The sequence below is a fragment of the Acomys russatus genome, chromosome 2, assembly GCF_903995435.1.
Source record: "Acomys russatus chromosome 2, mAcoRus1.1, whole genome shotgun sequence".
NCBI lineage: Eukaryota > Metazoa > Chordata > Mammalia > Rodentia > Muridae > Acomys > Acomys russatus.
Genome location: NC_067138.1, coordinates 23,041,798 through 23,068,150, shown reverse-complemented (window position 1 = coordinate 23,068,150; position 26,353 = coordinate 23,041,798). Strand labels below are relative to the sequence as shown.

Sequence of the window (26,353 nt, the reverse complement as noted above, 5' to 3'; positions counted from 1 at the left end):
TAGGTAAATACTTGGCCAATTGAGTCATCTCCAGCCTTAGAAATGATTATTTTCCCTAAAGATTTAAAGATTACATTTGCTTGTTTATTTAGTGTGTGTGCATATGCCACGGTTCCTGTGTGGGAGCTAGTTTTCTCCTTCCTCCGTGTGGGTCTGGGGAATTGAACTCAGGCTGTCAGGTTTGGTGGCAAGTCTTGCTCATCAGTCTCCTGGCCCAGATGTGATGAATTTTAAATACACATTGTACAGTGATTACTGTTGTCAATATCCCAAAATAAAACTTAAAAATTTGAATTGTCCATAAGTAAACAGCACTCAGAATTGAAGTTTTCTTTAAAAATTAACATCCATTTACAGTGTTTATGTAGAACTTGCATGAACAGATAATAGTAATGGCTATAAAACATTGTGAATATGCATTGTAATGCCACTGAACTGTATTTTAAGGGATTTAAAAGATATTTAGAATGGCAAATTTCAAGCTAGCATTGTGGTGTATCCTGTAAGGCAACACTTAGTGGAGGCAGCAGGGTCAGGAGTTCAGGCCAGTCCTTTTCTACATAGAGTAATGCCAGCCAAGGCTCTATGGAACTTTATCTTAAAAAATAAAAATGAGAAAATAAAATGGCAAATTTTAATTATTTGTTGTTGATATAGGGTTTTACAATCTAGCCCTGGCTGTCTTGGATCTCACTTTGTAGATCAGGCTAGCCTCAAACTCACAGAGACACACCTGCCTCTACTTCCTGAGTGCTGGGATTAAAGGCGTTTACCACCATACCTGGCTTTTTGTTTTTGTTTTTATAAACATTATATTCTACATATTTTGTCACACACATAAGCTAACTGTTAAATGAAGTCAGAGTTGATGGATGGGGTTTTTGGGATTGTCATCTCAGTAACTTCTGACCGTAATAAACATTTGTAAGAATACTGTTGTTTACTAAAAAAGAATATTATTATTATTAGCAGTCTGAAAAAGCAAATACAAGAACATGCATTTGTTTTTGTTGAAGTTAAAGTAAAATTAAAGGAAACAAATGTAATTGAATTTCTTGGTTTGATTTTGCTGTCTGCTAGAAAACTAGATAGCTGGGCTGGTGATGTAGCTCCGTTGGCAGAGTGCTTGCCTAGCATACACAAATCCCTGTGTTCTGTACCCTTAGCATCATATAAAGTGGGCCATCTCAGGACTTGGGCGATAGAGGCAGGAGAATCAGAAGTTCAAGGCCAGCCTGGGCTACAAGAGGTTCAGGCTAGTCTCAAAACAACAGCAACAACAAAAATGAAGAGAATTAAAGCCAGATGCCAAATGATGATTTGTCTAAACAGGGAGGAAAATGATAATACACGTATACATATCCTTGCATATATAGTAAGCTGAAATTATTTTAATATTCGTACATAGAAGACTCTCTGAACGAGACATAAGAAGCAGTGTTCTGGGCACAGGACAGGATGTCTGGGTTCACAGTGGAATGATATTTACGCTGCATCTGTGTATCACACACGGAAGCGTTCATAATAGGAAGCCTGATCCCAGTCCTTCTGTGCTTTGGTACAGCAGGGAAACATTTGAAGTTGCTTTGAAATGGGATCTACAACCTAAGCGCTTTTCTTTTTCAGGAATTGATTATGGATTAAGTTTACCCCTTGGAGAAGACTATGAACGGAAGAAGCATAAGTTAAAAGAAGAACTGAGGCAAGATTACAGACGCTATCTCACTCAGGTAAGTTGTCCTGTTCATGAGCTGTGTTTTGTCTGCCCGAATTTGCCCCTAAAATTTACTTTTGGAAAGTGTTGATCATATGTGCTATCTGGCCAACTATTATGGTCAACATTAATTAACTCCTGGTGGGAAAAAATGTGAAAATTTGTAATGTGGAATAATAGACTCTTCCTGGATTTTTGCAGTTCATCAAGGTCCTGGCTTTAGTCTCCATCACAGGAGGGTTTTCACTAGAAAATGGGTTTTAATATGCAATGAGATTGCCCACTGTTAGCAGTGGTTGTTATCTGTAAAGCTGTTCCTGTCTGAAGGAGCATATTCAGTATTCCCTACAAATTACACAAAAGGTTCTAGTTACTAAACTTTCTATTTAATAAGCTAATAAATATCTTGTTAACAGGTGTACTTAGTGCTATGTTCAGTCATGGTTTTTCATCACTGTGACAAAGTATCTGAGGGAAGCAGTGTAAGAGAAAGGATTTTAGAGGTTCAGTCTGTGGTCAGCCGACTCTGTTGCTGTGGGCCTGTGGTAGGATGTGCAACAGAGCAAAGTCCACATATCATGGTGGGCAGGAAGCCATGGCTAGACAGGAAGGATCTGGGGATAGAGTACAGCTTCTCAGTGACGCGTCTCAAGTGACCTGTTTGCTCCAGCAAGGCTGGGCTTACCAGAGTGTTCCCATAGCCGAAGGCTAGCCTGCAGCAGGAGCCTCTGGGCCATGTCATATTCAGATGTTAACACTCACTGACAGTCTTGCTTTATTATTTAATATTGTATCTAGTGGACTGTTTTGCAATTATCAAATTCTCTAATCGTTAAATTATTGGTTTACTGTAAGTTTGCAATGTGGTTTCCTTTTTATGTTATGAAAAAATTTGAAGCAGTCATGTGTCTAGTCTCCCACAATACTCTTGGTGTCTCCCTTGTGTTCTAAATACTTGTTCTGAACTGTCTCGAATTGACTTGCAATTGGAAAGAACAGATCGCCACTGAGGACATCTTATCAATGGTTTGTTTCTCTTGACTTTAGGGCATTACACAAGCAAAAAGAAAGGTAGGGTTGCCTGCACAGTGTTCTCTTTTAGTTATTTTAAAAAGGTGTAATAGCTTATTATAATCATTTGCACTTACGTGACTCAAATCAAGTAGAAAACAGCTTCATTTGTGTTTTGAAGCTTTTGAGTGATACCTTTCTGTGTCTTTGCTTTTGCCAAGATGACTATCACACATTGTAGTTTTTTATTGGTTTAGTCATTGCTTTGATTTCTGCTTTGCATTTGTTTTTGTTGCTTTCTTTTCTTTCTTTCTTTTTTTTTTTTTTTCTCAGAGCTGAGGACTGAACCCAGGCCCTTGTGCTTGCTAGGCAAGCGCTCTACCACTGAATTAAATCCCCATCCCCTTTGTTGGTTTCTTTATAAATATCCTGGAACTGTTGTGTGCTTGCTTTTAGCTTGTCAATTTTTGTTCCACAATTTTTATTGGTCACAAGATAAATAGTCAGGATCCTTAAAAATGTTTTGAACTATGTATTGTCATGATTTGAATTACTTGATATTTTTTCACCAAGTCAAGCTGATCACATTTGTTAATTTATGTTAGAAAACAGAGCACCAGTTAATAGTTACAAACTATTTGAAAGTAATCCCACAAGGCTGGAGATGTGGCTCAGTGGTTAAGAGCACTGGTGGTTCTTCACAGGTCCTGAGTTCAATTCCCAGCAACCACATGGTGGCTCACAACCATCTGTAATAGGATCTGATGCCCTCTTCTGTCATCCAGATGTAGAGGAAGACAGAACACTGATATATATATATATATATATATATATATATATATATATATATATATATATAAAATCCTGTATGTCCTTTGATCACTCAACTAATGTTTAAAAAACACCAGTAGTTTTAAATTTTTAAAAATTTATTCAGATCACAACTCAATTGTTATCCCATCACTTGTATCCTCCCATTCCTCCCTCCCTCCCACTTTCACCCTATTCCCCTCCCCTAGATCTATGACTGAGGGGGACCTCCTCCCCCACTATATGGTCATAGGCTATCAATTCTCATCTTGGTAGCCTGCTTATTCTTTCTGTGAGTGCCACCAGGCCTCCTCACCAAGGGGAGGTGGTCAAATATGGAGCACCAGAGTTAATGTTAGAGTCAGTCCCCACTCTCCACATAACTGTGGAGAATGTCCTGTCCATTGGGGAGAACAGAGTAGGGGCTCGATGTTTACTATTATATTGTCCTTGGTTAGTGCAAACAAAACAAAATGAACAAAACAAAACAAAACCAAGCCAAACAAAACAACAACAACAAACACCAGTAGTTTTAATACAGTATAGATCCTGTGTTTAAAAGGTTTAGGATTTAGCTATGGAATAATATTTCATCAAGATAAAAAAAATGTTAACTACTGAAAGATATCCATTGGTTAGTGGGAGGTGTTATTTTGTAAGGTATCACAGAGTAGGTAGAATTTGGGTATTCAAAAGGCAAAATAGAGGAGAGAAAGCTTTTCCAATGGAGAACATAGACTGAAGGAAGATGTCCACCATAGGCTTTTGGTTCATTTGAATGAGACATTTGCCAGCTTGACTAGCTGGATGACAGCCCATTACAGAGGGTCAAGAAATAATGATGTAGATAGATAGGACTGTGTTGTTGAAAGGCAGTCCATGTGATGGGCTGTGTGAATGTCCATGAACAAATAACTGTACTTGTTAGAGACTCGTTTACATCTTAACTGAACCTGTACTAATTACACTTAAATATTTAGGTGTCTCCACACTAAGATCTGAATAAAAGTTCTAATTCCTTAGTGTGTCACACCTCTCCTGTTCTAGCTTGACTTCCTAGGCCTGTACCTCACACCTTCCCTCTCTGCCTCTTTCTTATTCATAAGTGTAAGATGAGAAAAAAGATAATGGGGGTGCTGGGTATGTCTCATAAGAACATGGTTTCAGCTTGTGAGACTTGGATACAAAAGGTATAAGGTACTGAAAGGTTGAAGAATGAAAAGCAGATCTAGGATTATGCAAAATGTGTTCTATTAGACAGAAGGAAAGGCTTTCTCTCTGGGCCATCCAAAGGTGGACTGTGGCTAACCGGCCTTTCTCAAAAATAGCTGCCATGCCCAATATCAGTTAAAAAAAGCAACCTGGGGGCTAGAGCTGTAGGTTCGGGGTTCAAGGCCCAGGGTTCAAGCCCTACTACCACAAAACGAAAAACAGTCTGGGTGGTGGCTGACAGAACACTCTGCTTGAGATGCTCACCAAGTTGGCATCACAGCAGTGATGGCTGTGGTCATGTCAAGTTGGATAGTCATGAGCAGGCATGAAAAGAAAGAAAAGGAAAAGTGATGAAGGGAGCACACATCTTTACATTGCCCTGGAGGAGTTGTTTTTGTGGTGGATTATTAAGGTACAGGTAGTGGTATTCTCATTCTATGCCTTTCTCTAGTTTTTTTTTTTTTTTTTCTTCCCAAGACATGGTTTCTCTATATAGCCTTGGCTGTCCTGGAACTTGCTCTGTAGACCAGGCTAGCCTCGAACTCACAGAGATCCTCCTGCCATTAAAGGGTTGACACTCCCTCCTCCCCCAGCTCCTACTTGAAGCCCAAATTTGGATGGTGTCTGAGGAGGTAGGAGTTGAAAGCAATAAATTTACACAGGATATGGAGAAGAAGCTATGGTTTCTTTAGTGCTTGGGGTAGCTATGATGTCCAAGTCTGCTCTTGGGTCTCTTGTAGCTTCCAGACTTATAAGTTGCATGAAAGTAATAATAAAGAAGCTAAGCACAGTGGTGCAGGACTGTAATCCAGTATTCAGGAGGTGGAGGTAGAAGGATCAGTAATTCGAAGCTAACCTTAGATCCATAGCAACATTGAGGCTAACTTCAGCTGCATGAAACCCTGCAAAAAATAATAAAGACAAAGGAAATAGGGAGGGGAAGAGAGAAAGGAAAGAATGAAAGAACATCAGGCATGCTTGTACACACTTGTAATCTTAGCACTAGGAAAACTGAGATTGAGGATTACTGCAGGTTTGAGGTCAGCCTGAACTACAGAAGGAAACTTTGTCTCAAAAACAAAACAAGGAGCCAGGTGTGGTGGTGCTCTCCTTTAATCCCAGACTCCTGAGGCAGAGGCAGGTGGATCTCTGTGAGTTCAAGGCCAGCCTGGTCTACAAAGTGAGTCTAGGACAGCCTTGGCTGCTACTCACACAGAGAAACCCTGTCTTGAAAAACCAAACCAAACTAAACCAAACCAAATCAAACAATGAGCCTGCATTGATGGTGCACAACTTTCACCCAGCACTTGGCATGCAGAGGCCAGCCTGGTCTACAGAGTGAATTCCAGGGCAGCCAGGGCTACCCAGAGAAATCCTGTTTAAAAAAAAAAAAAGAAAAAAAAAGGAAAGAAACAAAACAATGCAAAAAGATCAATTTAACCATTGCTAGGTTGAGCCACTAAGCAACAAATACTACCTTTTCCCCGTTAGTTTTTAAAATAAAAGATGCTTAGTGTTCTTACTGAGTAGACAGAACAGTTTTTTAAATTGAGTCAGTAAATTAATTTCATTTGTTCATAGATGTTTCTTGACCCTTAATCTTTTCTATCTGGCTGTCTATTTGGTGTTTTCACTTTGAAGTAATGCCCATCTGTTGTATGCTAAGAACATCTTAGAACTTGTCCAAAAAGCAGCTCAGAATTACCAGTTTTTCATTCTTATGCTGCAGATGCTTACACTCTCCATAGCCTGCTCTTTTTATTTATCTAGTAATTTTTGATTATAGCACTTAGGTCCTGCTGGATCCCAATGTATGAAAGGGCTATAGTAGTCACTGAGTATTTACCGAACACACAACATTCAAGTTCTTGTGGCCAGATAAGGTGGCACATGTCAGGGGTGCCGGTGGGGTAGGGGTGGGGGCATTCTACCCTGTTGTGGAATTACATACAGCTGTCATTTGAGGTTTGGGATTTTTTGTTTTTGTGTTCATTTATAATTTTTGAAATGATTAGGTTTATAGTGTACTTCAACATGGTGGTGAGCAATGTTGGGATCCAGTCAGTCCTTTGTCTTACTGGTTTTTTTGCTAGAGAAGCTTATTGGAGTTCCATATTCAATTTTAAAATTAGTTTTTGTAACTTTAGATTTATTGAAACTTTATTAAGGCTTGATTTAATTATATATATATATACACACACATACATATATGTATACACACACATATGTATTTTTTCCATATAGTCAGTTTGTTCTCAGACATTCTATATATGAGAACATTAAGCACATAGTGCAGTGTATTGCAGTTGTTTGTTTGCTTTGTTACTAGGTAGGTGATTAGAGGGAACATAAGCTTATTATCATGGTCTTCTTGACATTTCACATTAGTAACTGGAAAGAATTAAATGGTCAATAAATGTTTAATGACTTTATGAATGCAAGAAACCTGATAGGCCAACAGATACTGACTTGACTTACTCTTACGATATAGTGTTTTAGATGATATTGCCCATTTTATAAGTAAAGAAACTGAAGCAAAGAAGCTTAGTGACAGTGGGGTGCAGTGGCACACGCCTGTAGTCCCAGCACTCAGGGAGGCAGAGGCAGATGGATCTTTGTGAGTTTGAGGCCAGCCTGGTCTACAAAGTAAATCCAGGACAGCCAGAGCTACACACAGAGAAACCCTGTGTACACAAACAAAAACAAACAAACAAACAAAAACAAAAACAAAAAAGAAGCAGTGACGTGTTTCTAGATTTGTACTCTCTACCTTCATCTCCCTCCCATCCTCCTGCTGTGTACTATGTAGTGGTTTACATTATAGAATGTAAAGTTTTCAAACAAAATCAAGTAGCTAACATATATTTTTAATGTGCATATATACAGAAAAATTTTCTATCTACTGGTGAAACAGACCCATCTACTCTGGGAGTTTCTCTTCCTATTGATGAACGGTTATCTGCCAAGGTAGGTGCATAGGATAGAGTTTCCTGAGGCTTCAAAATATGAGAGAATATATTTCTAATTATATCATTTCTTTCTACTTAAATATAATTGTTTTAAAAGTCTATAGAATTTCTAGTTGAGTCATTTAAAAAATTTAAAGATTAATGGTGTAATGTACATTAAGCATATTCTTTTGTTGTATTTTTTTTACTTAATTAAATGTTCAGTTTATTTTTTCATCATTGATATTTGAGCCACAAAATTTGTGCTGTGTGATACAGTTATCAGTGACATGAGTAGATGTGAAAGGACAGTGTTGCTGAGCTGTCTGTGTTTGTGTCACTCCACTAATAAAAATCTTTATGTTTTTAAGACATGGTAGCAATAGTAAGTAATATGTGAGACAAAATGGACAGTTATCATAAAGCAGACAAGTGGGGTGCAGTGACGCACACCTTTAATCCCAGCATTTGGGAGGCAGAGGCAGGCGAATGTCTGTTGAGTTCGAGGCCAGCCTGGTGTACAAAGAGAGTCCAGGACAATCAAGGCTGTACAGGGAAATGCTGTTTTGGAAAACATGGAAACAAACAAAAAGCAAATCTAATTTCTAAATAGTCTTTTAGATTGTGTTCTTTCGGTGACATTAAACATGTTGGGATTTAAGAGAACGTCCTAACGCAGTATATTTGCATTTCAGCAGAGCGGTTCCATTGTAGTATTTTAATGTCTATATAAGTTTTATCATTTTGTGTTTAGGAGCCCACCTTTAACTTAGGGAGTAAAGTGGTTAGTGTCAAGTATTGTGGTGTAGTCTGGGATTACAGGAGGCAGATGGCCCTGTGCAGCACTGGGGGAAGGAGAACCAAGCTGTTCTGCAACTGAAGTGGTTCCATTCTGTTAGTGACTTCACGCACCATGAGCAGAAAGCACATGGCAAGAGACTGGGAGCCGCAGGGTTCATCAGTCCTTTTCCTTCTCATCTTAAAATCACTAGAAAAGCTTGACTTAGGCTCCGAGCTCTAATTTGGGCTATGATTCTGATTTGATAGTAAGGGCTTTCTCCCCTGAAGTTGAAGTTAACATTTGCCTTTCAATTTCTTTGTAAAGGAAAGGTTGAAACTTGAACGCAACCGAGATTACAATCAATTTCTCAGGGGTAAGGAAGAATCCATAGAAAAAGTCAGACAGGTAGAAAAGAATATTGAGGTATGTTTTGCTTTACTTTTATAAAGTGATTTTTAATATCATATGCATGAGGGGAGTGCTTGGGGGAGGTTCATGTTTGCTCCACCATCTCTGACTTTATTTTTACTTTAAGTGATGTATGTATGTATGTATGTATGTATGGTCAGTGTGTGTGTGTGTTGTATTCATGTAATACATATCAAGACTAGAATAATTGAATGATGATGGAAGATTTTATTTTTCAAAAATTATTTAAAAATACATTTCCTCTCCTCCCATGTTGCTTTCCTATTTCCTTTCACATCTATGGCCTCATTTTCTTTAATTTTTGCATATATGTATGATGTATAAATATATAAATATAAATCCATTGAGTCCACTTAATGTTCTCTGCATATATATGATGCAGGGCTGACCACTTGGTGTTGGATAACCAGTTAGGGGGCTCATTCTTGGAGAAGAGAAATTCTCCCTCAGTTGTCTGTAGTTGTTTGTCGAGGTGTGGGACCCTTTGAGGTTTCCTCTGTCTGCATTACTGTGGTGGTTGGTGATGTCACTGTTCAGGCCATATTTAGGCAGCTGGATTGTTGAGGTATCATGGGTTTAGTTTCCCTTCTCACATTTCTTGGCCCTTTGCTCTTATAATCTCGCTGTCTTCTCTTGCAAGATGTTCCCTGAGCTCTGGGTGTAGGAGTTGTGTATTAGATATAGCCACTGGGGCTGAGCTGTGAGCAAAACTATCAGTAGTTCTCTGCATTTTGACCAGTTGTGGTTTTCTATCATGGTCTCCCCATCTGCTTCAAAGAGAAGCTGCTTTGATGCTAAGTAAAAGTTAACCCTGATCTGTGAGTAGGATATGTATTTAGAATCCTTAGGAATGAATGGTGCTGGTTTAGAAGTGTGGTGATAATAGATTCTCCGCTAAGATCTCTGACTTCATCAGCCTAGGGCAGTTAGTTGTTTAGGTTTCTAGTACCAGGCATGTTTGATTTCTTTCTTGTTGAGGGAGCTCAAGACCAACTAGACAGCTGTTCGGTGGCCCCAGGATATAAGTGCCATGGTTGCATCTTTAAGGATATGGCCATGCTCGTCATTATTGTGGCATTACAGCCCCAATATCACAGCTGGATAGGTGTCTTAGTTAGCGTGACTATTGCTGTGCTAAAACACCGTGACCAAAAGCATATTGGGAAGGAAAGGGTTTAGTTGGCTTACACTTCTACATCTCAGTTCATCCTTAAGTGCAGTGAGGGCAGGAGCTCAAGGAGGGCAGGGACCTAAGCAGAGGCAGGAGCTGATGCAGAAGTCACTGAGGAGTGCTGCTTAATGGCTTCCGCAACTTGCTTTCTTACAGAGCCCAGGACCAGGGATGACCCCACCCACAATGGGCTGGGCCCTCCCGCATCAATCACTAGTTAAGAAAATGCTCTACAAGCTTGCCTACAGCCTGATGTTGTAGGGGCATTTTTTCTCTCTGATGACTTAAGCTTGTGCCAACTGTCCAGCACAGTAGGACTTACTGGGACTTCCCTCCCTGGGCAGCTTGTGTAGCACGTTTTGGTACTATGAGAAATAGTCACCAGGGAGGAGGCTTTCAGGCTAGATCCAGCTCCAGTCTTCTGAGTCCTGTGTCCAAAGTGCATGGTGTCTTCAAGAAGTTCTTACCTTAATCTCAGGGAGGCAACCAAGGGCAACAGGAGTAGCCTATAATGTGGGGAGTCTCTTGGACTTCCCAAACAACAGTCCAAAAGAAAATATTTCATGCCTAGTATTGAGGTTTTTGTTAGATAATGTATGGCTCTTGGGGGACATTGTCAGCCCAAGTGGCATACTTTGATTCTTTCCCTCCTCAGAGACAGGGTCTCACTATGTAGCCCTGGCTATCCTGGAGCTTTCTCTGTAGACCAGGCTGCCCTCCATCTCACAGAGATCCGCCTGCCTCTGTTTTGATTAAAGGTATGTGGCACTATGCCTGGCTGATAGAACTTCATTTAGCACACACATATATGTAATTTTAGGTAAATATAACTTAATATGATTCTCTATGGCTTTTTTTTTAAAGATTCACTTATTTTTCTCTTACGTCTTTTGGTGTCTTGCCTACATGTTATGACTATGTACCACATGGTTTCAGTGCCCTTGGAGGCCAGAGTTAACAGTTGTGAGCTTCTATGTGGATCCAGGGAACTGAACCCAGATCCTCTGGAAGATCTGCCAGTGCTCTTAACCACTAAGCCAGTACTCCTTATGGCTTTTCAAACATCCCTAGTGTTATTTGTCCCTCTTTCATCCCTTTTCTTCTGAACTGACTTCCCTCTACTCACTTCAATTAAAGTCTCCCCCACGTTTTTCTTATTCCCCCTTCATAGCACCTGTATTTTGCGATTCCCTTCTCTAGTGCTCCTCCTGATGAAGGAATTTGTAGTACACACACACACACACACACACACACACACACACACACACACACACACACACTTTCCCCCTAAATTTAAGGATGGTTAATGCTCTTATAGTCAAAGCTTACTACATTTTTTTGTTGTTGTCATTCCCCTGCCTGCCTTATGCCTTCTAAGTGCTAAGATTAAAGGCATGTGCCACCACCAACTGGAAAGCTTACCACATTTATTGAGGAAGAATTTGATTTGTAGTATGATGTAAATATTAAGATATGTTTACTATGCCTAAGGATAAGAATTTACATTTAGTTGTCAGGTTTTCATAGCCACTTACCGTTTTACTATTGCTTGTTTTTGCTATAATCAATTTTATTGCAAAGTAATTCTTGGAAGTATTTTTTTCTCAACAAATACACTATAATGCCTTTTTTGATTAAATATCAAAGGTGAGATATATATTAGTGTATTTTAAGGATAGTTATTTTACTTTTATGTAATAAAGACTTAGTACGACTTAACTTTAATTCCTTTATATGATAAAGCTTTTTTCTTTTTAAATTCTACAGTCTAAGAATCAAAGACATAAAAACCCTGTTAGTCCAAGTAAATCAGATCTACCTCCACAAATACAGACTGCATACACACATTCAGAGAGACCTACATACGAAGAGCTTCTAAACCAGAGACGGCGAGAGGAGGGCAGATACAGACAGCTGGATGATGAAATTGAACTAAGGAATAGAAGACTTCTTAAACAGACAAATGAAGAAGTAGGCATTTCTAGTGCAAAACACCAAAGCTTTGCCAGTAAGGCTGCTGTTTCGGAGAGAAGAGCTCGCAGGTTTAATGAGGAACGCGTGCTTGACAGACAATACTATCGAGATGACCGAGATCCTGACATAAGTGAAGAAATGGACGAGAGGTTTAGATTTGAAAGTAATTTCGATAGAAGACCTTTGAGAGTGTATACAGATGACAGGTATGTTCATCTCCACTTTTACTCTTTATTTACTTAAGGTTGACATTAGTTTTATAGTCATATTAGGGGGAAGCAGTTTTACTTGATTTACTGTATTTGATTAATTCATTCATATTATCTGTTTTGTGAAGCACCACTATTTTATGTGTCACTGAAGGATATAGAAAACACTCAAAGTGAGGACGCCTAGGGAAAGCTAGAAAGTGCAAAGTGTATACGCTTAATCTAAAAGTCAGTGGAAACATTTTCATATAGGGAATTTCTTGTCTCAGCCATGACCAAGCAGGGGAGTAAAAAAGAACTAAAATCTTGCATATGAATTTGAATTCTAAAGCAACAATTCATTTAGACTCACAGTCTGGATTTCTGTTGCCAGTGACATCCAAAGAAAACCCAAGGTAAGAACTCAGGTTGTTTTGGTTCATAGTTTCCCAGATAACTGACAGGGAAAAACCCCGCTTCTCTCTGTAGTAAGTTAAAGTTAGGTTTGACAGCCACCTCAGTTTCAGATGTTAAAATATAGGGTAAAATGGACGTTTTAATACAGATGACATGCAGTGTGCACATTTAATGCTTATACATATTAAGTAGAATCTTTATCAATGTGTTCTAAAGACTTACTGGACTCTGATGTTATTGAGATAACTTTTCACAGTCAGATTTTCAAATGTTTCTCACTTCCTTTGAACTACTGCTTTTGTGATATTGTTTGGAATTTCCTAACTATAGACCTTTGCTTTCATTTGCCTTAACATGTAACTTGACATATATTTCCCCAGCCATTATAAATAGAAATGTTACAGGGCTGTGCTTGTCGTGGACCTGTTAACATGAAGGACTACATGAAGAGTTACATGTAAATGTTGGATCCTGTTTTGTTTAATACTCTAAATATTTTAGAACTAGTATTTTTTTTTTTTTTTTAGTATTTTAGAAAATATTCTCAAGAAGTAATGTGGCATTGCCAGTATTTTAATTACTAATAGCAGTATAAAGCTGTCATCTGTCTATTCTGTATCTGAATTAACAGGTATTTGAGGTCAAATTTAATATCTTGAGAATTAGAGATGTGGGTTGTGCACTCAGTTTCTTTGAGCTGAATCTAATTGTTTGTACTTCAGAAAATGCTTCAAATCCTATAATATCTTAATTAAAAGACCTCTCAATTTGGAAACTGCAGGTACTCCTGGAATCTTGATGATGTGTTCTCTGTACCTGACAGCTTTCTAGAACTTTTACTTCCTCTTTATGATATTTAGCTCCAGAGTATAATGAAAACATAACTTTAAAGTTTGGAATTTTAAGAAACTTATATACCAGTTGATACTTTTTTTTTCACATAGGAACCAACAAATCAATTAGTTCCATTCTAGTCATTAGAGGACTGCATTATTATCTCGTGTACCTCATAGATGAAATGACCTTTCTCTATCAAATCCCTTAAATCATACTTTAAGGATATTTTACTTAAGGTTGAATTTTTACTTATGATCTCAATTCCGAATACTTTTGTTAAACTAGAAGTCAGTGTTATATTTTGTTAATGTATTAGCTGTCATATCTCCTTATGTTAAGCTATTTCTCATCTTTCTTGATGATAATTGGGGTTATATCTGTTGCTTCTCTTTGGAAAAGAGAATTCACATTAATCATTCCATAGTTTATATTTAATGGGTATAGTTGTTAGTAAAAGAAATAACCCAATTTGTTATCTTCAAGATTTCCTTGTTCCCTCACTTTTTTTTTCTTTCACTTCTTAAAGGCACTTTTTTTTCTTCTTTTTCTTTCACTTCTTAAAGGCAAGTTTAAAAAAAAAAGGTTTATTTATTTATGTGTGTATAAGCACTCTATTGTAGGCATGCCTGCATGACAGAAGAGAGCATCAGACAGAAGAGGGCATCAGATTCCATTATAGACGGTTGTGAGCCACCATGTGGTTGCTGGATATTGAACTCAGAATCTTTGGAAGCACAGCCCTCTTAACCTCTGAGCCATCTCTTCAGCCCTCTCAATTCTACTTTTATAGTGATGTTTTATTTTTTATTTTTTATAACTTTGGTATTACTTTCTTTAAATTTATCTTATACCTTCTTAACGTACCTGATGTATAAGGAATGCTGTGTGTGTGTGTGTATTAATACTTTTTTTTTTTTTTGGTTTTACACAGGGTTTCTCTGTGTAGCCTTGGCTGTCCTGGACTCACTTTGTAGACCAGACTGGCCTCAAACTCACAGAGATCCTCCTGCCTCTGCCTCCTGAGTGCTGGGATTACAGGAGTGTTCCACTGTGCCCAGCTGGTATATTTTTTCTTAAAGATGAGGCAGTGAAAGCTCTTCAGGAAATGCTATTTTCCTAAAGTCAAACCATGAACATAACAGTGTTCTAAATAATTAACAAAGTGGGCTCTCACTGTGACTAATGATTTGTATTCTGTGTTTGTGTGTATCTTTTATGTATGCATAATAATGAGTACAATTGATGTTTACGAGCTCTTTGAAATTGAATAGTTTTTTAATGATTCTTTGAATTATAGATTCTTAAAATGTAGCTCGTGCTAGTCTTTTATTTATTAACTGAGCAATAGAAGTTAATATGTCGTCTTATAATGTTTAACTCTAGTATTAACTAGTCAAAGAAGTTTTCAGTATTGGAAATGCTGTTTGGTGATTTTTCCATGTATTAATGTGGTTATTAGCATTTCCATTCTATTTAAATCTTGTTATTTGCACATTTATAGTTAATAGACATTCAGTAAAATTCTGAAATAACATTTCCTCTGAGGCTGGAGTCTGTATAGGCCACATAGATTAAGTGCCTATTTAGTATAGTATGATTTATTATATAAGACAGAATGAGAAGACTAGCTACAAGTTATCCACCGCTGTTGGCTTCTCACTTAGTACCTTTAATTCTTCCTCAGAAAGGTCATTTTAGCAATTTTCAAAATGATTGATTAAAAATGCATCCCTGCCTAAGCCTATTGTGTACAATGTACATGCACTTTTATGGAGGCCAGAGGGTTTCAGATTCCCTGGAACTGGTATTTCAGGCCATTGTTAGCCATTTGATATGGTTCTGAAACAGAGCCAGGGTCTTCCAGGAGAGCAGTATGTGCTCTGAATCGCTGTGCCATCTCTCCACCTCCATTGTAACAGATTTTTACCTTTACATTAAAGATATAGTTGAGAATAGGAAATATTTATTAGCTACACAATTTGGAAAAGAACTGGAAATGATGGATAGTGTTGGCTTGCAGGTAGCATTTCAGAAGGCCCTGGAAGCAGAACTCAGTAGCAAGGTACATCACTCATGTACATGGATGCATGTAAACTTGCATAGCTCAGTAGCAAGCCACATGATTCACCTGCATGGATGCATGTTAACTTGCACACTATAGCTCAGGTTGCCCTCTTAACTCATGACTGTCTTTGTGCCTCAGCCTAGTCTACACAGAGAAACCCTGTCTCAGAGAGAGAGAGAGAGAGAGAGAGAGAGAGAGAGAGAGAGAGAGAGAGAGAGAGAGAGAGAGGAGAGAGAGAGAGAGAGGAGAGAGAGAGAGAGAGAGAGAGAGAGAGAAGTTATGTGTGCTATATCAGTGTGTGAAGTTACAGGTGGTATTTTATTTATTTCATTTCATTTTATATTTTATTTCATTTTATTTTATATTTTATTTTATTATTTTATTTTGCTATTTTTGAGACAGGCTTGTCCTGGTCTGTAGACTAGGCTGGTTTTGAATTCATAGAGATCTGCCTGCCTCTGCCTCTCAAGTGCTGGGATTAAGGGTGGGGCGCAACCCCTCCCCCCAGTCCTGGTATTTTATTTTTATAATTTGTTCTTTGTAAGTCTAAACATTATAGACTCACTTCTGAAGTAGGGTAGCTTAAGGAAAAAAGGAACAAGTATTGTTATGTAGGAGCTATTCATCATGTTGAAGTTAGTTGAAAATATCTGTGCTTTTAAACAGGTTCCCTTTGAAGACTCCCAATTCTTTAAAGAGCATTAACATATATTAATTTTTAGTGCAAACATGTCTTCTGGTGTGAACTTTGTTTCTTTGGGCATTATGATTTTTAAAATAGATTTATTTTTATTTATATGTGTGCATGTGATGTGCATATCTGTAAGTCCCTTTGGAGACCAGAAGAGGGTGTTGGGTTCCCCTCCTTGTAAGCGCCTGACTTAGGTTCTGACAGCCCATTGTAAGAGCAGTAGGTGTTCAAGCGGAGAGAGAGGGGAGGAGAAGGCTTTTCTGTTAACATTTCTCTCTTTTCTTTTGGGAGTAGGATGATGAAATTTTGCAGTTATTTCAGTCTCTGAACCACATTTTGAATTGTAAATTAGAGGAAGCAAATATTTTCTTTTATGCAGGCAATTTCTTTTTGACAAAAGAGTTTGACAAAATGAGTTTGGGTCTAAGCACTTTATTTCTTCAAAATGTAAATCCAATTATATGTTATTTCTATTTTAATGAATTAACTCCTGTCTCTGAATATTAAGCACAATACTGATGGATTAAGGTATGGTGTGTGAGCCTGTATATGTAATACCTTAGACAGGTTTAGGCCTTTGTACAGATCACTCCATAATAAAGACAGTTTTCTCTGATGTAATTGCTAATCAGAAAGCTTTTCAGGCACGGATCTGAGCAGTCTTGGACATCAGTGCACTGCTGCTGGGAAGCATCTTGGGGCAGCTCAGGCTGAGAGGCTGAGAGACAGCAACAGTAAGCCACCGCTGAGCATCACCATCTCCTACTGGCCCCAAGAACACTTACTAAAAGAGCCTGTTAAACCACCATAAAAATTCTCATTGTAAATTGGAGAAATAAGATGAAATTTTATTAAAGTAAACTTTTTTTTTTTTTTTTTTGAGAGACAGGGTTTATTTTGTAGTCGTGGCTGTCCTGGACTCGCTTTGTAGACCAGGCTGTACTCGAATTTACAGACAAAGATCTGCCTGCCTCTGCCTCCTGAGTGCTGGGATTAAAGGCATGTGCCACCACTGCCAGGCAGGTAAATTTCTTAAATGACAGGAAAGTTTATAAATGAAATAAATTCTATAAAAGTTTTTTGTTTTGTTTTTAAACAGAATCAGGTGGCTGTGATGTAGCTTACTGATATTTTCTTTTTGGGATTTTCCATAGGGTTTCTCTGTGTAGACTTGGCTGTCTTGGAAACTAGCTCTGTAGAACAGGCTGGCCTTGAACTCACAGAGATCTGCTTGCCTGTGCCTCCCTGAGTGCTGGGATTATAGGCGTGCACTACCACCATCCAGTATACCCAGTATTTTCAAGGCCCTGGGTTTGATACCCACTCCTGCAAAAGGTGAAGTGTATGGGTTCAATATGGCTATTGAATTCTCAGTCTCAAATTTATTAGGAATAAAAAGTTGGCTAAGATTTTAAACTATAATTTAGTTTCATGGCTTTCTATCTGAAGCCTTTTTTTTTTTTAAGGTCTTATATTAGTAACTTAGTTTTGTTTTTTCTATTTGGTCTTCCTATATAGCAATTCACAAACTTGAACAGGATGCCTTATGATTTTGTAGTTCTTCTTAGTAAAGTGTGTAAAGCCTCACCCCTGCTCTTAATTATTTCTGTAGTATTTATTTTATTATTGTTATAAGTGATAGGTGAATTTTACAGTCTTGTGAGTGAGCTTTGTTTTTTTATTGGAAGTATACTTGAGAATTTTTTTTATATGTACTGTTCCTGGGAAAGTTTTGTAATTTTACTTATTAGCAACATCCTTGATTTTAAACATAAATAATTTGTTAAACTTTCTAAGTTTAGTATGGTTCAAAATAACCTTTTGGGAATATAGTGCTTGCTGGTATGATCTGTATGTGAAGAACCTATGAGCTATATTCTCGTGTGGGTACTTGGCTGTAGCTATTACAATCTTAAGCATATTAAGATTATAAATACAAATATTGTTTTTAGATAAGTTAGCTGAAAATGCAGAAAGCTATAGTTCTTTGGTTAATTTTAGAAAAAATTCCGTTTTTATTGTCTTTTAATTTTGGGTCACAAAGGTATGCTTTAAAAATGGTAAGTTTATTTTTCTCTGTATAACTATTAAATATATTTTTGCTGAAGTAGGTACCTCTTAACCACACCAGTGAGTTTACTTTTGTGTGTCATGTCAGGTTCCTAAGACCGTTCCTGAGCCGCTGCACCCAGCTGACAGCAGCGATTACTGTAGCTGTAGGACAAAAAGGCAGAGCAGCACAGGGGAAGGGGCACTGGACAGCAGTAGAGGCAAACAAATGCTTTCTTTTGGAACGTCAGTGAAGAGACACAGAAGATACAATTCCTGCAGCGCTGAATTGGGTCTTGGTGCTAAAGATTTTCTTGAGGGATCTTATATGTATGCCCTTTCCTAGCATAAGCTAACATTCAGGCTCCTTATAAGAAAGTAAGCGTTCATAGCCTATATTGTCTGTGAAAAACAGAGTGATGCACTCATTAATTAGTTCCTAGACTGAGGGGAACCTCCTAAAATCCTATGTTGTCAGGTGACATCCAAGAGCTACCTATGTAAGCAGTCTTTTCTAAGTGTAGGCATGTTCAAGCCTGGTGCATTAAATTTTCTGCACATGTGTATTATATTGATGAACGAAGCGCCTTTTTAATTAAAAACTGGATTTTATGTTTGTATTTACCTTTGCTTTAATTGGTAGAAATAGGGATGTCACTAGATTGATGTGCCAGTTTAAAAGTGAGCTGAGCATGTACACTTCAGTTTAAATAAAGCTAGCTTTAAAAAAAGTTAAATTGAAGTAAATTTAAAATTTAAATATGGGTAAAAAATGGAAGCAATTCCTATTTTCATGTCAGCGTCACAGTGTTATTAATATATGAGCACATTTTCTAGAGCTCTGTAATCACGGTTCTGCTGTGGGAACAGGTGGCGACTGTGACTGGCAGGCTCTTTGGAGAGTGCGGCTCGTTTCCTGTACAGCTAAGTGTGGCCAGTATTGCTAATCTGATCATCAACCTTATGTTAAATATCGTATTACTTTCTCAACCATATTTCTTTTCATCATCTTCGGAAGGAAAATATAATCTCTTAACAGCACATAAAGAAATATGACATGTAAAATGCTAATAAATGTTTATGTAAAAGGTTATGCTGTTTCTCTGGCATGAGAAATTATACTTCAAAAAACAAATCAGTGTTTGCCAAATGGAAAAAAAAAAGGAGTTGAAAACATTTTCCACTGTTTTAAATGACTGCTTTTCAAAAGAAGAAAACAAACCCTAAACTTTGTTTTTCTTCTTTACGAACTTATAGTAAAATGAAGGCTTCTCAGGTCTGTTTTGCATCAGACTGTTTTAAATGGTGTTTTGTGGCTTTTGGTAGCATTCTGTCATGGGGTTTACTGTGCCAGTTTTTATATTAAAAGCCTTGGTTTTATGCATAGTGAAATCATTCCCAGAATGTATACATCTTAATAAAAAAACCAATTTTGTTTTGAGTTCTGTCTGTAAATTTCAGAGACAGAGTAGGATGGCCTGCAAAAGGTGCCCTGTAATTCCCATATTAGCCAATTGCTAAAAATGTTTTAGTGTGTTATCTTAAAAAAAAAAAACCCCTCTATTTCTGTCTGTCTGTCTGTCTGTCTGTCTGTCTATCTGTCTATGACTGGGGTGGTGGCTCACAGGTTAAGAACACTGGCTGCTCTTCCAGAGGACCTGAGTTCAGTTCCCAGCACTTAAGTTGAATGACTTGCTGCTTCCTCAACTTTAATTTAAGTGGATCTGACACCCTCTTCTGGCCTCCTCAGCACTGGCAAAGACATGGCTTGTATGCACACATGAGGGTACACACATACATACACAAACACACACACAAAAGTAAAAATTAAATATTTAAATATAAAATTAAAATAAAATATTCTATAAGTTATAGAAATAGTTTACAGTAATCTCAGTTAAGACAGAGAGTATTAGGGATGGAGGTTGTCGCATTGTAGAGTATTTTCCTAGTATATTCTTGTCCACTCAAACAACAACAAACAAATTTGGATGTAAACTCTTAATACCTCTTGTTAACTAGCAGATCATACTTGAGGCAAATCTAATTTGAATTAACTTGGAATGTGTTTACAGTAAAATGTCAGCACAATCCTTTGTTCCTCTTAATGCTAATACACAAAACACATGAGATTGTAGAGCCCTAGAGAGATATAAGAAGATCCATTGTGTGTGGGGCATGCTCTATGAGGTAATGTGTTTTTAAGGCCACATGGAAACAGACAAAGGCATGTGCCTCCTCCGGAGAACGAGGATGATGCCATGAAACAGCCGAACACACAGATGCCATCTGCTGGAAATAAAAGGTACGTGATAGCACTTCTGTCCTTTAGTCTTCACACTCTGAAAGAGCACCTGCCTGAAACTGGCTTAAGGAACAAGTGGAAAAGATAGTATATTAACAATTATCCTTTACTAGTGGAAGGAGTTCACTGGGGAAAAGAGGAGGCGATCATAGGGAGTGAATATTTGTGACTTATTTTTCAGCATTCTTTCTGTCCCTTTCCCTGCTCCCTCTCTTGTCTGTCTGCTCTGGGATTGAACATCAGTCTTGAGTGAGACAAGCACTTTACACTGAGTTATCCTACAGCTACAGCATTCTTCTGAAGAATGATCTTTTTTATAAAGCTTGGCAGGGCATGCAGAGCAAGCTCCTCTCATTATAAAAGCATATAAATTAGTTTGAAATAATGAAGGAGAGGTGAACACAGTGGAATGGTGTCATAGTGAGTGGCTGGAGAGATGCTCAGGGTCTGAGTTCCAGTACCATATCTGGTGGCTCACAACTCTCTGTAACTCCAGTGCCAGAGGCACCTGCTACCTCAACAGGCACATGCACATAGTTAAAAGTAAATCTATAAAAAAATATCTTGAAGTCCTGGTACTGCAGTTGGAATGAAAATGGATTGTTAATGTCCCTGTAGTGTGAGTTTTCACTTTATTTTTGATTTATTTATTTTTTTATTGGTAGTACTCAAGTTTCTTTTGATAAGAAGGTAAATAACCTTATAGTTTTATTGTGGTGCTTTTCTGTGTCATCTAAGGATGAATAGTTCTTTTAGAAAACAAAGCCTGAAGAAAACACATGTGCCAGTGGGATGTCTCAGGAGGTGAAGGTGCTTGCCACAGGCCTAATGACCCGAGTTGATCCTTGGAGTCCACGTCATGCAGGAGAGAACCAATCACAAGGCTGTCCTCTGACCGCCACACGCATGGCAAACACAAACAAAATTTAAAAATGATGAAAACGTAAAGCAAAGCCACATGAGGTCTAAGGATGCTGCTCAGTTGCTCAGAGCTTGCCCCTTATGGACAAAGCCTGGGATTTAATCCCAGCAGTGTAACCGTATGGGGTGGTGCACAGCTGTAATCCTAGCACTAAGAGGCAGGGGCCAGAAGTTCAAGGTACTTCTCCTAGGCTTTAGAAGGAGTTCAAGGCCAGCCTAGGGTGCATGAGACCCCATCTCCTCTTCCCCCTACCCCCCAAAGGAGGAAAAGGATCAGGAATTGGTGGGACAGGAGCACGAGGGTAAATGGGGAACTACATTAAATGCATGTGTGAGTATATCACAGTGAAGTTTGTACAGTCGTATATGTTGATAAGGAGAACAGAATAAATGATTCTAACGTAGGATCATAATGAAGGTAGTGTGGTGTGTTTTGAGCACCGTCCTTTCTTAGAAGAGATACAAAGTATAAATTACCCTTGACAGTAAGAGCACTTGCTCTTTGTTCCAAGAAAGTACTCTTTGAGGGTCCTACTTTTTCTTTGTTCTTTCCTTTCAAGAAAGTTTAAAAAAAAAAAAAAAGCTGGGTGGTGGTGGCGAATGCCGTAATCCCAGCACTTAAGAGGCAGAGGCAGGTGGATCTCTGTGAGTTCGAGACCAGCCTGGCCTACAAAGCGAGTCCAGGACAGCCAGTGCTATACAGAGAAACCCTGTCTTGAAAAACAAAAAACAAACAAACAAAAAAAGAGTTTGTTTTTTAAATTTTTTATGATTTCCCCCAAAAGAGATAATTTTCTCTTCTAAATGGGAATATAATTAGGAGGTGTGTGTGTGTGTGTGTGTGTGTGTGTGTGTGTGTGTGTGTGTGTGTACCTGTGTGTAATTCGGTGATTTCATATAAAGAAAGATTTGTAATCTGTGGACTTAATGAAGGAAGCTGAAGAAAAGTTATGTGTACTGGGGTCCTTTGGAACAAAGAAATAAAATACCATAGTTTTGACTAGCACTTTGAAAGAGGATAATTCATCTCACACCTCATTTGTTTTCTTCAAGGGTACATGCATGTGCATGTGTTTGTGGAGGCTACAAGTGAAAGGTGATATCCTAACAATACCTGGATTTTAATGTTTGCTCTCTCATGTTGTTTTAGTGCTCAAGATAACGAACCACCCAAATCTGCTAATGGCGGTATCTGTAGTCCCTTTGCAGGGATGCTGTTTGGTATGTCCAGCACTTCTTTGCAGAGTGTTGAATTAAATGTCCTTAGTGAGAACTCAGTGTTGTAAGTAATGATGCCTTTACAAATAACAGCAGACATTTATTGAGGCTTACTTTATGATGGGTACCGTGCTAAGCATTTAGCGTGCATTGTATAGAACTATTGATACTGTAAAGCTAGATAACCTCGTTAGCTATATGGCCTATAGATGACAGATGAAATCAGTTTGTATAATAAGTTTTTTTATTTCTTTTTTTTAAACTAGAATTTTGTTGTCCATGAATGTTTGTTTGTATTCTGTTTTATATGTGACCCTTGATTCTTTGCTTGATTCTTAGTGCGAATTTGTCTTGTATTTTAGTTCACTTTTTTTGAACATTTTATTCCACCACCCTTGTTGTCTTAATCACTATTTTGTGTGTGTGTGTGTGTGTGTGTGTGTGTCTGAGGGAGGGAGGGAGGGAGAGAGAGAGAGAGAGAGAGAGAGAGAGAGAGAGAGAGAGAGAGGAGAGAGAGAGAGGAGAGAGTGCGCATTTGAAACCTAAAAAGCCCATCCTTAGGGACAGACTTCCTCCAACTAGGTCACACTTCCTCTCCTAATCCTTCTAATCCTATCAAAGAATTCCTCCCCCTAGAGACTAAGCATTCCAATATATGAGCCAGTGGAAGTCATTTATATTAAAACTACCACACTTGCTCTTTCTATATAGTTTCTGAACAGTCTTTTTCTTTTTCAAAATCATTATGATGATCCAGATTTTCTTTTCTTTAATCAAAGGTCAAGGTCATTACTGAATATAATCCTTTTGGTTTGCTACATTATCTTTGTCCTCATTTCAGAAATGGTGTGGTCAGCCTTGTTTTTTGCTTATAGCTTTGTATAGAAAAGAAATTGTTCTTTTGTATGTATTTGTTGTTTTAATGGACACTTTGAATGCTTAGCTAAAAATTTGGTTTTAGTAAGGTACATGAGTAAATTGAATATCGTATTAATTTCATCTAGCCTAGATGCTGTCAGTAATTTAAATTATGGTTTGAGATATAGTCACATGGTATTTTCAGACTTTTATTTCCTTGAATTGAATATTGTGAAAAGAATAGTATATTCACAAAAACTTAGCTCTTGTTGCCTATAGGGTTTGACCAATTTGATCTTTTAGATCAAAGGCACATATTTATTCTGTATTTTGTAACAAATGGGAAAAAGGAGAAATGGTAAGCTTCGAGTTGACTCAAAAAATAATTTTATCAGCAGGAAGATGAGTCTGCCATATGAATATGAATGGACTGAGTTTACTAGTATGCTGTCAGGAGCTATGAGTGACACAATAGACTAGTGTTTGCAAGAAACCATGGAAGTCATTTAAACCAGTGCTTCATCTTACATTTGAGTCTTGCTGTGTGTCCCTGAGCAGGTGTGCGTACACAGGGAGCCTAACTCTCTCTGAAGGGGGTGTGTTTCACTTCCTTCTCAAGGTGGTTTCATTTCATCTAACGACTGTGCCCGTCATTAATGTTCTCTAACTTCAGGCGTACTAAAATTTATTTTCCTAGTGTTTTGCTTCATATTGTTCATTTGAAACCTTTACTTTAATTAAAAACAAAAACAAAAACAAAGCTGAACATGGTGTTACACACCTTTAATCCCTGCACTTGGAGGCAGAGGCAAAGGCAGGCAGATCTCTGTTTGGGGTTAGCCTGGTCTACATAGTAAGCTCCAGGAGCCAGGGCTACATAAACCAGTGACCCTCAACCTATTGGTCTCAACCCCAACAGGAGTTGCATATCGGATATCATGCATATCAGATATTTAAATTATGATTTATAGCTAGCTAAATTGCAATTGTGAAATAGCAATGAAATAATCCTATGGTTGGGGATCACCACAACATGTGGAACTGTATTAAAGGGTCACAGTGTTAGGCATGCTGAAAACAACTGACACAGATCTTTTCTGAGAGAGATGGGGAGAGGGGGGCAGAGGGGACGAGAGGGGTGAGGGTGCGAGCTGTTTGGAGGGAGGTAACAATGAACAGAGCCATGAACCACTTAAAAGTATATACTTGAATTTCCACAATTGAAGGCTTCTTTCTGTTGCAGTTGTTACTGCTTGTTTGTATCTCAGTGCTAGGGATTGACTCCAGCACCCTGTGCCTACCAACTAAGAGCCATACCTCACAGCCACATCCATGACCCTTCATGCTTGCTTAGGTCTCTGGAAGCATAATTCACATTCTCTTTATTATTTCAAGTGTGTGGGATTTACCAGAGGATGTAAAAAAAAAGCATTTACTTTTTTTGTTTCATATAGTCGAGGCAGGATCTCACTGAGTAGCCCTGGTTGGACTAGAACTAGCTTTGTAGCTTAGGCTGGTTGTGTGTTCACAGCCCTGTGTACCTACTTAGTGCAGAAATGGCAGGTGCGTGCTAATACATATGGGCTGTTTTTTTCTTTTTCCTTAGTGTTCTGAGATACTGTCTCAAAAAGTTGCTCTAGTTCAGCTTGGACATGAGCTTGAGCTCTGCTGAGGTTACAGGCCTGAGCCACCATGCCTGGGTAAATAATACTGATGAGCTTCTTGCCCATAGATGGGAATTGTAGGGATTTCTTTGAATATCTTGTTCCTTTTCCAGGTTTCAGCAAGACCTTTGTGCACCCGAGGAAGAGGATGGGTTGTTGTTGCTGTTTGGTGTGGGGCTGTCTCTGTCTGTCTCAGGAATGTGTCTTTTTCAGTGTTCCTCTCTTTCCCCACAGTGGTGGCTTCTGTTTGCAGAGGGTTTGAGAGTAGGATGTTGGGTCCAAAGTAGTTCCCTGTTTCTCACCAGCAGATGACAGCTGTCAACTTGTATGACTTGTATGATAGACATTTGAAAAGCAGGAAATAGTATATGCTTAAGACCCATGAAAAGGGTCTCTTTCAGGACTATGGTATTGCTTCTCTTTCTGATGAACATCTGGCAGAGACCAGCAGATGATGAGAATCCTTTTGTTCTGGGACTTCCGGGACTCAGTATTTTACTCTAATGCGCATATAGCCTTTTAAAAAAAAGTTTTTATTTTTGTTTTTATTTTTTTTTTAAGTTTTTCGAGACAAGGTCTATAAGAGCTGGGTACCGTGGTGCACGCCTGTAATCCCAGCACTTGGGAGGCAGAGGCAGGTGGATCTCTTGTGAGCTTGAGGCCAGCTTGGTCTATGAAGCAAGTCCAAGACCGCTGAGCTACACAGAGAAAACCTGTCTTGAAAAAAAAAAAAGGAAAATCTGTTGAAGGATCAGCTGGTTTCTTTTCTGTGCTGTATGGTGGCTGCCTCTTCCCCATAGTCTGCTAGCTTTATGATGCTTGGGTATGGATTGCCGACTTACTCCTTGATGTTTATTAAGCTCATTGATTTATTGATAACCTCGGCATTCTGATGAGCTTTTACGAAGTCATAGTTTTGTAGATGATGGGACCTTTTCTCAGTGTAGAGACAGAATAACGTTCTTTTTGTGGCTTTTTATCTTCTATGCAGAAGGCCTCCTCGTTTTTTCTTTTTTGCAATAGCTTCCATTTTCTTCTTAATTGTATTTATAGGAATCCCAGCTATTTTAATACTTTCTTTTACATTTTG

At 38.3% G+C, this 26,353-nt stretch overlaps 1 protein-coding gene across 22 annotated transcripts in view; it reads left to right on the top strand.

Annotated features, from left to right (window-relative positions):
• The window catches only part of Cspp1 (centrosome and spindle pole associated protein 1), a 99,185-nt gene that overhangs the window by 24,896 nt on the left and 47,936 nt on the right, over positions 1-26,353 (top strand). For 10 of the 22 annotated variants that reach the window (XM_051159173.1, XM_051159130.1, XM_051159238.1 and 7 more), the window contains 7 exons: positions 1,627-1,730; positions 2,762-2,785; positions 7,634-7,714; positions 8,801-8,899; positions 11,844-12,256; positions 20,504-20,602; positions 22,674-22,744. In XM_051159173.1, coding sequence (XP_051015130.1) covers positions 1,627-1,730; positions 2,762-2,785; positions 7,634-7,714; positions 8,801-8,899; positions 11,844-12,256; positions 20,504-20,602; positions 22,674-22,744 — 891 coding nt within the window. The remainder of the gene's footprint in view (positions 1-1,626; positions 1,731-2,761; positions 2,786-7,633; positions 7,715-8,800; positions 8,900-11,843; positions 12,257-20,503; positions 20,603-22,673; positions 22,745-26,353) is intronic. The other 12 variants (XM_051159255.1, XM_051159181.1, XM_051159156.1 and 9 more) reach the window with 7 other exon arrangements.